Source organism: Malania oleifera, chromosome 10, assembly GCF_029873635.1.
Source record: "Malania oleifera isolate guangnan ecotype guangnan chromosome 10, ASM2987363v1, whole genome shotgun sequence".
NCBI lineage: Eukaryota > Viridiplantae > Streptophyta > Magnoliopsida > Santalales > Ximeniaceae > Malania > Malania oleifera.
Window position 1 is genome coordinate 84,430,494 of NC_080426.1, and position 14,646 is coordinate 84,445,139.

General features: G+C 36.2%; 1 protein-coding gene across 4 annotated transcripts in view; it reads right to left on the reverse strand.

The window, feature by feature from the left end:
- The window catches only part of LOC131165800 (calcium-transporting ATPase 10, plasma membrane-type), a 128,358-nt gene that overhangs the window by 96,775 nt on the left and 16,937 nt on the right, over positions 1–14,646 (reverse strand). For all 4 annotated transcript variants that reach the window (XM_058123890.1, XM_058123888.1, XM_058123889.1 and 1 more), the window contains exons 5-7: positions 10,751–10,863; positions 2,638–2,769; positions 2,409–2,498 (exon numbers count right to left, since the gene is read on the reverse strand). In XM_058123890.1, the coding sequence (XP_057979873.1) occupies positions 2,409–2,498; positions 2,638–2,769; positions 10,751–10,863 (335 nt within the window). The remainder of the gene's footprint in view (positions 1–2,408; positions 2,499–2,637; positions 2,770–10,750; positions 10,864–14,646) is intronic.

A 14,646-nucleotide genomic window follows, 5' to 3' on the forward strand; every position in this document is an offset into this window, starting at 1 on the left:
GAAGAAAAAAAGAAAAAAAAAAAAAGGTAAGTGTTTGGAACTTCACTCAACCGTGGCGCAAGGGGTTGGCTCTGTCGGCATTTGGCCGGCGCGTGGAGAGCCCTCCAACTATGGGGTTTGGTGGGGTGGGTCGTCGGGGGAATTTGATTATGGGTGTATGGTTGGTTTGGTGATTAGTATAAATTGAAGGTGGATTTGGGAAGAACAGCCACAGGAATGGTGTTTTCCGACGACGGCCGAGGGAAATAGGGTTTAGATAGGATCATGCTCTGATACCATGTTAAGTTTGATTAAAATGAATGACCTAAATTGAAGATAGGTAACTCCCTCTATTCATAATACAAAGTAAATACATTTTAATGACAATAATGCCCTTACTAACTCACCAATTAGCATACTAACACACTCAATAATAATAATACTAAAAGACATATAACCTCTAACAATAACAATTGAAAAATAGAAAAGAAAAAAAAAGTATTTTATAATTGGTTTTATTATTATTTTTTTAATTTTATGTACATTTTTATTTTAATTATATTTAAATTCATAAGATCATTTTTTTTATTTTAATTTAAACTGCATAAAATGAATGATTTAAATAACTATTTATGAATATTAAAATTTCTAGCAATAGGTTGCCAAAACAACTAAAACCATAAAATCTGGTTTTTAGTTTTTTTCACAAAAAGTAGAAAATCAACAATAGAAACAAAAAATTGGCAATATAAACAAACATGTTTTTATAATCTATTTCTTCACTGTACAAAAACAGAAACAGATACCATACAAGCCTTTAGCGGTCAAAACCAAGCACGAAGTGTAAGAGGTTTAAGATACAGTAAGAAAGGTGAGGATTCGAGAGTCATGGTCCTCAATGCAAAGAGGACTAGGGCCACCATGAAAACCTCACAAGCTCTTAGGTGATGAAACAAGCCATTTCTCCTTGCTATACTCAAGATCAAAGAAGATGGATCGTTGGCGGCCTGAGAATTAAAGAAAGCACTTCAACGGGAGTTTTCAAATAGTTGAAAACTACTATGTTTTCCTTCAAAATATTATAGATAAGATATATACATTTTCTAAAATCTAAACCAGTTTTTCAAAGGTGTTTCCAATTCTCAAAATTTTTTAGGCCCAGAATGCATCAAAGCACTTTTTAAATATGCGCAAGTCCCAAAAGGAGCAAGTTTTCTTTTCTCTTCGGTGTAAGATCAAGAGATAAAGGGGCACCTTTCACACCTTGCCAAAGAAGATGTGCACACAAGGGAAATGCAATTTATATGTTTTCTCACCAGAAACATAAAAGAAAATGAGGGATGAAGTGCATAAGATGATGCCTCATGAGCACTTTGTATTTGATTCTCTTCAGGATGAAGTGCGTGAAAATCGCTGAAGTGAGTCAACAAAGGAGGGGTGAACTGCTCAAATTTGGGATATGAGAGCTGAACTACTGAGCTTTGGGTTGAAAGATGTTGTTTGACCTTCCAGATTTTATTCTATTGATAATAAAAAATTATTATTAACAGGGCATCAAGGGGATGCCAACCCAGAGTACAAACAGTCAGTCACCATGCAGGCCTCAGAAAAAACATAGAAATGATTCCATAAAGTAATGTGACTTATGCCATCTTACTGGCTCAGAAATTGAACATTAGTAATTTTGTTTCCTCAGACTGGCATATGGCTGTGGCTTTGCAATTAATGGGCAAAGACAACTGGAGAAATGCGAAATTGATGAGCTAGAATTTTATAAAATAATTTCATAATTTATTCAATAAAACTTCTATCATTTATAATATATATTATTTATTCTTATATTCTTTTAAATAAAAATTAAGTTCCCAAAATGCGTATGCGACGCGCCTCATCCGCATAAAAGACCTTGCCTTATGCCTTCACATTTCAAAACACTGGTCCAACCTCCAAACAATAAAGACTTTTTCCTTTCAGTAGCCTGCAAATAAAGGGAGGGCACTGGAGCAAAAATACATAATTTTTCAGGAAAGTAAAAGATATTTCACTTTTTCAGATGAACAAATAATCATACTCAGAGAAATTCATTTTAATCCAAAAAAAATTACAGGACAGACACTTCCCCATTGCCACTATAAAATTTTGGGAAGGATGTTAATGAGGGAATTACAGTACAATAGGTTAATTTGACCATACAGGAATCACGGAACAAATTATAGTAATGAGAAAAACTCAAAATTGATTCAAGCTAGAAGCCAAGAAATACAAAGGGTAATAACTCCATGAATTGAAAACAATTAATGGTCAAAATATGATTAGAAAGCAAAATCTTCTAGTAAACCATAAAATTCTACTGCAAAAATATCCCTTTCTTAGCGATTCATACGTATCTTTAGACAATAAAATACTAAAGTATTGTTTTGGGAGCTCACCTCTGATTTTATACCCAGTCCCAAGGAAGCCGCCGCAGCAAAAATCAAGATAACAAGGGTTAAATCTTGCCAAGCTTCCCAAAGAAACCTCTATTTGACAAACATGAAACAAAGGAATTAGTTGCAAATGAACAGATCACTGCATGGTTTTTCACTACTTTTTTTTGGGCTTGGGCAAAGGCATAAAATCTTTACAATAAGAAAACAAAAAATCAAATCAAATAAGTACCCAGAAACTTCTTCCTTTCTTCCGAGGATATGTATTTGATCCAAACACTTTCTTTCGTGTCAGTAAATCCACTTCATCACCAGGAGGTCCCTTCTCTAGATTTGTTTTCAACAAATCAGATAACGCTCGTACCTGTCCATTAGTAAATATGCAATTCAATAATATATGTATATAGTCATTTGGTTATTAAAATGAGACATATTCTCTACCAGAAGCAAAACTCAGCCCTGCTTCATCCCAAAAGTTGGGAGGGCCCAAACAGCCCAATGTTAACTAAGAAAGGAGGGGAGAGGCCTCAGAAGCAGCTGAAAGGGACTTATAATGGAGCCGACTGAACTTTAAGAAGGTGCTCATCCTGGGCATACCAAATTAACCAAGGCTTCTTCCTCTATGACCTAGACTACTTGAGCAGGAAATGTGCATGCGAAACAGGGGAGGTCCACTGAAACTCAGTCACAGCTCAAGGAGAAATTTCAGATTGTAGAGCAAGCAAGATACAGGAAGAAAAGGGTTCGTGCATAAGGTACACACACCTTGTGGATCAAACATTGCAAAGGCTATTATGGTCCATAAGAGGATAAAATCAAGTCTGATAGTAGGGGTACAAGATTTGATGAACAAAAGGATTGAGTCAGAAGGAGACAAGTTTTCTTCAGGCTACAGAGATGAGGACGAGTCTTTCTCCTCGTATAAAACTAAGATAAGACGGCTATTGATTAAGCAATTGCGAAGGAGTGGTATTCAGAGAGTGTTTTGGGGGAAGATCATGCTGAGAATTCTAAAGTGACCTCGGAATCAGACGAAGGCTGAAGAAATCCTATTCATAGAGGTACAGTTTCTGATGAGGTCCTGCGTAGAGAAGAACTTTGGCAAACTTTCTCAGGGAACCAGTCTGCAGTTCAGCCATCTTCTGACAAGTCCATTGTCCCTAATTCTGATCCAATATTGGTGACAAGGGATCACGGAAATGACATACCAGAGACTCAGCAAGTAAACAAAGTTTTTTTTTTTTTTTTCTGAAGGTGTTATCCCAGATTTAACTCCAACTGTGACAGCTCATCCCAAGCTTGGGTAAAAGAGGAGGGTTACATTAGGTAGCTGAAAGGCAGTGTAAAACTTGTCAGATTTCTATGATATGAATCCTTATCAATAATTTACTGGGGCATCCCCTATGAGCAACGCATAGCATTTGCACCACTCAAGTGTAGTGAAAAGTGCACGACAAATTTAACACCATAATAAAAACCAAGAAAAAGCCAAAAGAATGGATGAAAAGTACATTAGTACCTTTGTACAAAAACAAAGGCGATATTCAAAACTATAAAAACTATCGTGGAATTAAGATTATGAGTCATACGATGAAATTATGGGAAAGAGTAATTGAACATAGAATAAGATTAAAAACAAAGATTTTGAAAAATCAATTTGGTTTTATGCCTAGGAGATCAACGACATAAACTATGTATCTTTTAAGAAGTTTAATGAAGACATTTAGGAAAAAGAAGAGGGACTTGCATGTGATTTTTATGACCGTGGAGAAAGCTTATGATAGGGTACCTAGGGAAGTTCTTTGGTGGGCCTTAGAAAAGAAGAGAGTTTGTAGTAGATATACAGGGGTCATTAAGGATATGTATGATGGGGTAGTGACTAGCGTTAGGACTGCAAGAGAAGAATCTAGAGATTTTCCAATCACAGTAGGTGTGCATCAAGGTCCTACTTTGAGTCCTTATCTTTTTACTTTAGTAATTGATGAACTAATTAAAAATATTCAAAATGAGATTCCTCGGTATATGTTATTTGCAGATGATATCATGTTGATTGATGATATCAGGAGCAGAATGGAATCTAAACTAGAACTTTGGAGAGACACATTATTAAATAGGAATAAGACAGAATATATGAAATGTAATTTCAATAATGTAAGGAGTAGCAATAGAGAGAAGCTTAAACTTGATAATTAAGAGATTAAAAGCACTAATAGATTTAAGGGCCATTTGGTATCAATGTCAAAAATTAGAGAAATGAAAACCAAAAACAAAAGCCAAAAAACCAGAAACAGAAGCTAAAAACTAGAAACCAGAAACTAGAAACCAGAAACTAGAAACCAACAACCTGTTTGGTTAACATTTATAAAACTAATACAAATTTAAAAATGCTCATTTTCATAATTAAATCAAATAATATTATAAAATATAATTAAAATAATAAAATTACAAATAATACAAATTTATTATAATTTATTTTACTTAATTGTTCTACCTTTAAATTTTACTTTACAATAAATTTTTTTTATTGGACATGACAATTGAAAAATAGTTAAGCTTTTTTGTAATTGGTTGTATTATTATTTTTTGAATTTTATGTATATTTTTATTTTAATTATATTTAAATTCATATGATAATTTAATTTTGATTTTAATTTAGAAGTGTATAAAATGAATAATTTAATTCAAAAAACTCTTTCTAGATATTAAAATTTCTGGCAACTAGTTGTCAAAAAAACTGAAAAGCATAAAATCTGGTTGTCAGGCTTCTGGCAAACAATTGAAAACTGGCAACAGAAATAGAAAACTAACAACATAAACAAGCGTATTTTTATAATCTGTTTCTTCACTGTGGAAAAACAAAAACAGAAAACAACAACGATACCAACAAATCCTTAGATATCTTGGATCTATTATGCAAGCTAAAGGCAAAATTGAAGATGTAGTACATAGAGTTAAAACAAGTTGGGCAAAATGGAGGAGTACGTCAAGTGTGTTCGTAGAATACCCTTAAAATTAAAAAGAAAGTTTTATAAGACGGCTATAAGGTCAACTATTCTTTATGGTTCAGAATGTTGGGCAACTAAGAAACAATATGTACAAAAAATATAAATTGCTGAGATGTGAATGCTAAGGTAGATGAGTGAAAGATAAGAATAAGAAATGAGCATATGCATAATAATTTAGGCATAGCACCGATTGAAAACAAGATAAGGAAGGGGCAGCTTAGATGGTTTGGCCATTTGAAATGTAAGCCAAGCAAAGCATCTGTGAGAAGGGGTGAGTTATTATGTTTCTGGCATGAAAAGAGATAGGGGTAGGCCTAAAATAACTTGGAATTAGGCAGTTAGAAAGGATTTAACGGCACTAAATCTAATAGAGGAAAACGCTTTTGATTGGGTGAATCGGCAGAAAAGGATTCATGCAGCCGACCCCACCTAATGGGACTTAAGGCTTGTTGTTGTTGTATATTTAGACAAACTCATTATTTTTTACATTTTTAATATGAATCTTGAAAATTATAAAAATAGGCTAAATTTTTTGTAATTCTTTGGAAAACTAAGAATTGGAAAATGGGAAATATTTTCCACAACCCCTAAAGCTCCATGAGAAAATGTCAATAAGGATTTTGCCCTTGGATTGCCTAGGTGCTAGAGGAACAGAGATCAAGCCAAAGTGGCGTTTTATCCTTTCTCCAAAATGGCATGCAGCCATGCACTGTTCTAAGTAGAAAGACCCTTGATGCTATGGATGTGGTTGGTCTCTCCTTTAGAGAGATTGTTAGCCTCCACAGTATTACAAAAACCAGTGTACTAAAAGGCATTTTTGAGGTGGCCTCTTGAGGAGTTTTCAGCATAAAATGCCCTAAGGCATAACAAGAAAGGCGGAAAGCCTAAAATGCGTACGCCTCAAGAAGAAAAACGTGCATTTCATGCCTCAGTTGGGAAGGCGTACGCATTTCTGGAGCGTCAAAACCCCTCGACAAAGCTACTTTCCTTCCTCTCTCAACGGAACTTCCATAGCGCTCCCACGTTTCCTCTAGCTCCTTCTCCCTCTCCGATGAGTCGACGAAGCATCCGTAGCTTTCCTGCAGCTCCTTCTCCCTCTCCAAAGAGACGACAAAGCTTCCGCAGCTTTCCTCTAGCTCCTTCACCCTCTCCGACGACTCGACAAAGCTTCCGTAGCTTTCCTCCAGCTCCTTCTCCCTCTTTGACGATTCCTCCAAGCTTCTCGTCTCTCTCCGACGAGTCGTGGATCCCTTCCAATTTGATCAGCCTATAAACTTTGTTCATTTAGTTTTATATTCTTAGAAATTAGTGGATGATGTTTTAATTTGGCTTTTCTCTATTTTTTGGTAATGTGGCAAATGCTTTTTTTTTTTTACATGTATTATTTGTGTTTGTTATCTAAACTTGGCTTCTATGATATTTAATAATTATTTTTTTATTTTTTTCTCATTTTTTTACTATATATAAATTGACTTTATTTATTAATTATTTAAGAATATACAGTCCCAAAATGCTTAAGCCTCAACTCCTTGAGGCTTACACCTCGCCTCAAGGAGGGTAACACGCCTCGCCGCCTTCGCCTTTTAAAACATTGACAAAAACAATTACTTCAGATCAAGATTCTAAGTTTCTAACTCTGTGTCATTTTTTGCAAAGATATGGAGAAAGCTTCACTCATCTTCAATTCAACACTGCATGCCATCCCCCAATGGTCAAATAGAAATTCTAAGGGGTAGCCTAGAAAGTCTTTTGAGGAGTTTGATTAAAAAAGAATATTAGGGCTTGGGAAACTATTTTGCCACAAGATGAATCTTCTTTTTTTTTTGGATAATAAAAGAAAGTATAAATAGAGAGAGAAATTACAATGAATGAGGACAAGAAGTCCACCCCAAAAAATAATAATAATAAAAGAAATGAAAAAAAATAAAAAAGAAAGAAGAAAGAGAAAGAAGAAAATTAACAATAAGACAAGGAACCGCCCTCTTCAAACCTTTTCCTTCATAGTTCAATGAACTCTTCAAGTTAGCTAACTCCCTTCAACACTTTTAACTATTTTCACACCCATCAAAAAGCACATTTCCTCCAAGATTACAAAACTTAAAATCCAATTAATCAACGAGTTCCTAAAAAATAAAGGGCAGCCTGGTGCACAAAGCTCCCGCATATGCGTGATCTGAGGAAGGGGCGGACGACAATGGGTCTATAGTACACATCCTTACCTTACATTTTTTCCAGAGGCTGTTTACACGCCTCGAACCCATGACCTCAGGTCACACGGCGACAACCTTACCATTTTGGCAAGTATAAACCTTGGCACCCTAAGACCCCTTTGCCTTAAAGTTCTAGGCATCAAATACCCACCCAAAACACCATCACATTTTTTAACCTCTGCTGCAGCATCCTCTTGCTCCAGAACACAATCATCGACCAAAACTCCCGAATAGTTTGAAACAAGACTTTCCTTCATCACCTCAGTCTCTTTAACCCTTTTAATACTATTGCTTCTTTCCAATAAAGATGGCAGACCCACTTGGCCATCAACAATCTGCTTAGAAACTGAGCATTGCAAGGTAGAATTTGTACTTGGAATCTGCTAGGAAGGCAGCATACCTGTTATGTCCCTCATCTGCCTACACCCATTAATGGGGCATTGTGGTTTTGAAATGCAGGGCACTTCTTATCTTCCTCGATTTGGCCTCCAACTACTTGAGGCTGCTGCTCTAGCTAAGAAGATCCTTCTGTAATAGCTTCACGCAAGTGCACTTTTTTCAATCCATCATTCCCAGCCAAAACATCCTTGGTCTTTGGAAAGTCCATTGGAAGGATCCTCATTGACATTATTTGAGAACTGAACAATTCCTTGAGCAATTTATCCAGCCACTTTGGCTCGATCCACATTATTCAAAAAATGGACCTATTTAGAGGACTGGCCCATCTGAGAATGGCTTTACTTAGAAGAAACCTCCTTTGTTTCTAAAGGATGGCCCAATTCATTTTTACCAAGACTATGGGCCTGTTCAAAAAGTTGGCCCAACTTAGTCAAAAAAAAAAAATGCTCCTTTTTCAATCACCTAGCCTAGGTCCAAGATGAATACAGACCTTCCCAGCCTAATATTCTTTGTCTCATCTTCCCCAAGATCAACCCTAGCTGCCTCTGCTAGCTTCCAAGCTTCTTCTGAAACCCTAGAAACCTGGACCATGGAAATTCTTCTCTAATCAAACAGCTTTGGTTTCTGCAGCTTTCGAAGGTTGCTGATTGATTGGAGAGACTGGTTAGCTATGGTAGGTTCCGCCTGATTAAGGGAGACTAGAAGCTCAGCCTTGTTCATCTGAACCAGGTCGCCACACCTTTAACATGTCTCTTCCTTATGGGCCGCCACAAATCTCCAGAGAGAACTTGACGATCATGACCCTCGCCTCCATCTATATTACCTTACAGCACGAACTATCACTTGCCTCCACAATCTGAAACATGGCCGTCCATCTGCAACTATTTCACCTAAATTTTTTTATATCTCCTTCACTAGATCGCAGAAGACACTCGCAAAGCTTCACCATCTCTAACCTTTTGCACCGCCAGGAATGAACACAGAAAACCTCCTACGATTCCAGCCCAACCCTAACTTCAGGAACTTTGCCACCTTCAATTGACAGCCAATAGTTTGTAATACCCTTGTGAAAACTCTGAAAACTTCTCTCCAACTGACCAAAAACCGACAACCCTTCAACGAACCACGAAACAGCCTCTTCCGATAACCTAACCCATCTGTTATGAATAGCATTCTTCTCGACCACAAGCAAAGATGAACTCCCCATGCCCTTGTCCAGATGAAGATCAAAGGATTTTCCTTCAATCTGAATCGCTTGGCTCGTCATAACTAAAACAATATTCATTGCAGCGAACACATAAGAGGGGGAGATGAATAGTAACTCAAGGGTAAGAGAGATGGGGAGAGACATATAGGGCCATTTTTATTCTTCCAAGCTGAAACTTCTTACAATCACTCAACTAGAAACTGATTGTAGTCCTTCTCAAGGTGTTTATGGTTGGAATCCATTCTGTCCATGGGATTTGGTTCCTGTTCTACAAAAAGCTTAACAAATTCAGAAGCTGCATGAGAAATTGTGAGAAGAATGCAAAGCAAAATGAGAGGTATGGTGCTCAAGCTAACAAGCATCATATGTTTGCTGATTCAACTTGGAAAGGAGAGATTCCCGTAGGGCCATTTTGGAAAGCTCAAGCAAAGAATTAATGGTCCATTCAATATTCTCAAGTAGATTGGCAAAAAGGCATACAAGATTGAACTGATATGTGTTTCACACACCTTCAATGTCGCTGATATGTGTCCTAACTATGTTGATGATATGCTCGAGGATGAGTCTTCTTCAACCAGGCACAGCAGTGTTCTCAAGTGAATTTGCACTGTTGGAATGTGATTTGGTGATGCAAAAAAATTCAGCTCTTAAAGTTGTGAAACATGTTTTTGGCCCAATTTTGAGCCTAATTGTGTAGGTTCCTGGAAAAAATATGCACGTCATCTACAGATATCAAGTTGATCAAAGTGATCTTTCCAGTAGATTAAATTATGCTTCAATTGGAGGTTTCTACCTAGAAAATGTGAAGTAACATTTTCCAGATTTGGAGGGCTGTTCCAAGTCTATGATAGCATAGCCATGTCAATAGTGCTTTTGAATGAAAATTTGAGACTTGTCCTTTGCCTCATTCCTCTTCAGTTCTGTATCTCCTTTGTGTGGTGAATTTTAACTTTTGAACATTAAATCTCTAAAGTGGTGAGCCATCTGTATCTTTAGATTAGTAAGTTCCTTGCTTTTGCATCTCTTTGGTGGATTTTATAGAGTGGTGAACAGAGGTACATATATTTTAAGTCTGATTTTCTACTTCCTAATTTCTGACAACCCAATATCAGAGTAGCGCGTAGGAATGAGAAATTTCTTGTTGGTGAGATATCAAGGTTTTGACAAGAGCTGGAGGGGAAGATCTTTATGGTGCTGTGCGGTTTTTGTTATCTTGTAGACCCTTTGATTTGATAGGAATACAAGAACCTTCAAGATCGCACAACTTTGTAATTTATTATGGGATAAGTAGTGTTCTTGGCTTCTTTCTAGGCCCATTCATTCAAGTTTTTCATGGGGTTTGTCCAACCTTTAAATGGATTGGAGGGCAGCTTTATCGTAAGTTTATTGAAATTTTAGTTTCTAGGAGAACATCTTGTTCTCTTACAATTGTACCTTGTATGGTCTCTGTTAATATATTTTTTCTCCTCCCAAGAAAAATGAAGGCAAATTAAAATGAAGATAAGATGTGTTCAGAAGACTTACCCCTCCATATTGCTGCAGAAGAGAAAAATCATGTTCCCTTGTAATTGAAGCAAGTTCCTCCTGCCCAATTCCATACTCACCAGCAGTTGGTGATGGTGTTTTGAAGTCCTTAACTATAGAGAACAAGAAAATCAACCAGAACATGCATAAGAAACAAATAAAAATAAATAACCATGATATAAACACAGATCCTTCTACTGTTCATAATGCACTTTTTCCCTCTTTCTTGGGGGATGAATGGAACTTGCTTTCTTTAGGAACTCCCTGATAGTGAGGTTGTTCAGCTCTCTTCGATAATAAATTTGTTGGATTCTTTTGGACTTCAAAAAGGGACACTAGAGTCTGGACTTTGGATGGTTCTGGAATGTTTTCTTCTAAGGTTGCTCCCAAGGTCAAGGCTATTTTTGGTTGGTTGTCTTTAACAGAGTTGACACCAATAATCATCTATTCATTAGGAGGCCCAACAAGCTATTGTCAAACTGATATTTTTGCAATGTGCTCCGATAGATCCATACATTCTCATATTTTGCATTTTCCCACAGTTTGGATAATGCAGAACAGATTAATTATTTTGATTGAAGCTGCAGACTTGCTTGCTGGCATCTTTTAGAAGTTTGAGAAGGCAAAATGATGCTAGCTCTAGCAGTCTAGCACATTGTGGACTTCTGCGTTATTTGCAGCTTCAGGCTATTTTGTTCAAGAGGAAAGCTCAATTCTTTATGTTTAGTATCAACGTTTGCAGTTGCTTTAGGACAGAATTCTTTCCTCACTTCTGTGGGGCATTTAGTTTAGCTTCTTCTAAAAAAAATAAATAGTTTTCAAACTTCCCACCTCTTTTTCCTTTGGGTTCACTCATATGAAGATAGCTTATCCTCTTTGTAGTTCTCTTTTCAGTTAATAAAGTTTCTTCTTGTGATACTATTTTCTCTCACCCCGTGTTTGAGAACTTGAAGTTTCAACCTTAGATTTAGATTTGCATGAAGTTGAATAAACGTAATACAAAATTGTTTTGAGTTGTCCAAATCCTAAACTTAAAATTTATGCTTCCAAACATGACCTTAATTAAATTTTTTTTTTTTCTATCCAGAAGGGGAGAAAAAAAAAAAAAAAACAAAGGGAAAACACACACACACACAAACACATGCATACAAACATGCAAGGACAAAAAGGATAATTGAGAAAGACAACATGGCCGCATACTAGTGCGACTAATGATTGCATTGCAATGAGAATGCTTGTTTTAAATTGGAGTTGCCAGAGAAACATGTTTTGTTGGTTCAGTTATGAGTTATCCAGAAAATGCAAAAGAATAATTTGAAGAGCATGCTCAACTCAACTAAGTCATAAATTAAAAGAGAAATCATCCCCAAAATTTTTAATTTAGCAAAATCAATGGCCTAATTTGTCAAGCTAAATTTAACATTGATTGATCTGCAACTGAAAGGGAGAATCAATGCGATTAGACAGGAAGGCTAACTTGAACGAACAGTAGCACAAGAATAGAACTTTGAAGCTTCTTTTTCTTTGACCACTGAAGTCTCAATGGTATGGATTCTCACTCACATATCAAAGAATGGATCTGAAAGACGAGAGTGAAAGAGCGGGATCACAACGGAGTATCTGGACAGACCTCCTTGTGGGCCAATTCCATCCGTCTTTATCAAACTAGCAAGAGATCTTTTTAGGGACCATAATTGCAGAACACAGACCTGGCTGAACAGGAAAGAACTAAAATTGTAAACCAGTACAAATTCCACTTTTAAGAATTCTTTATTTGGTAGTAACTGAGGCTTTGTGCAACATATGTATTATAATCCTATCAGCAAAAGTACTCCACTCAGAGGATTTACAATTTTTTTCAAATAACAAAATTGTCTTATTAGTGGAAATAAAGATAAAATAATGCATGAAAGTAACAATAACGAAACCTTCCATTCTGAAAATAAGCCACTAGAATATTCAGTTCTTCAACAATATCATGCATTTACAATTCAAGCATTATATTACGGCAATTTATATTATTATTAAAAAAAATGCATCTCTAGATGTTCAATTGGGTTTTCTTAGCATCCAATATGGTCTGGTTTTAACTGTCCAACCTCCAATCTACAAATGCTTTAGCAAAGAGAACTTCTGTAGACAAATATCAGTAAGTTCAGTACATTCATGAAAACAATATTTTGACTGGCCAAAATTATGATATTGTGATGTGGGGATGGATGGACCCATTGTGGTCCGCCCCTTCCCCGGACCCTGCATACGTGGGAACTTTGTGCACCAGGCTGCCCTTTTGTTTTTTTTATGGATAGATTGAACTTGGAAGAATAAGGAGGAAATTTATAATACATTTGAATTAGTTTAGATTGTTGACCAATTAGGTAATAAGAGTGGTCAAGAAACAACAAAAAAGGTTTCAAAATGTGAAACTAAAAAGCTATGGCCTATGGACAACAAAAGATCTTAAAAGCTTATACAGATCTAGGAAACATGGACATTTCCAAGGGGCCAAAGTATGTCAGCCACTGATGCATGTGTTGGGAACATTTCAAAATTTAAATTTTTTAAAATTATCGGACACGCTCAAACACATTGTGACACAGCACTGGCACGTCCAGGACAAGTTAGCACCAAGATGCTGAAAAAGCTATGCCTGTGAAGGAAATATTTTAAATGCTGTTTGGTGAGGAAAGTTGATTACATTTTTATCTTTCCAGTTTCATTAAGCACATCTACGATGTGCTTCAAGTAGTTAATATCAATGCACATATTTTACACTTGGCGAATGAAATGTGGAACATCATGACAGAAGATGTTAGGAAAGCCCAAAAAAAAAAAAAAAAATTGATTATAAAAGAAAGTATATTAGATAGAAAAAAGAGAAGGTACAACATGTGGGGACAAGAAGTCCAGCAAGTTAAAAGAAAGAAAATAAAAAACAAAAAACATGAGATCACAAAATAGAACTAACTGAAATTAACCAAGAAAACCCCTTCGTAAACCCTTTCGATAATAATTTACCGTACTCTTCAAACTTGCTAATTACCTTTGGCCCTTCACCTTTTAATTTCTGCCGTCATCCAAATGCATTTCATTTCCTCCAATATCACTCAACTTTAAATCCATTTAATCCGAAAGAATTTGAGCTTCTAATTCCTCCTTTAGGAACTCCTCCACTTGTGTAGGCAAAATTCCATCCCCACATTGTACTGTATTTGCCAACCCATTATTATCAAAAATAGAAACTCCCTCTAAACCTTGCAACAGGGGTGGATGAACAAAAGATAAATTCCCTATTTCATAGCAGGAGTCAGAAACATACCCATATTGGGCTCGTATCTCATCCAACAACAACCCCCCACCACAATCAAAATCACTACTATCATCACTTTCTGAATCTGAAAAATCCCCCCATTTATTTACCACCTTGACTTTTCTAATCTCATTAGAACCTCTGGCATTCTTCTCAACTTGACGAACTTCAACAATACTAAACTTCTCCCTTAGAATCTCACCTTAATACCTTTTTTCATAGACTCACTAGAATTTTCTCTCTCATCTTCGAATATCTAATTCATTTCATCACCCAAACAAGTCATTCTTCGATGAGCATAAACCTCATTACCTTCAAATTTATCAGTATAAATATGACAATCTACCGATTTCACCTGAAAATCCGCTTCTTTTTCACTCTTTTTCACACTTCCTTCTGAAAGTTCTTTAGGACTCGACTCAGATTTATCACCATATTATTGAACCGAATCTAATCTTCTAACATCCTGAACTTCCTACAACACTTAATCATTTCGATTCATATTCTTAATACTTGTAGGCTGAATAATGTTTCTTTAACTAGATGTTGAATGGTAATTCCATTAACAGAAAGTAACTTCCTCCTT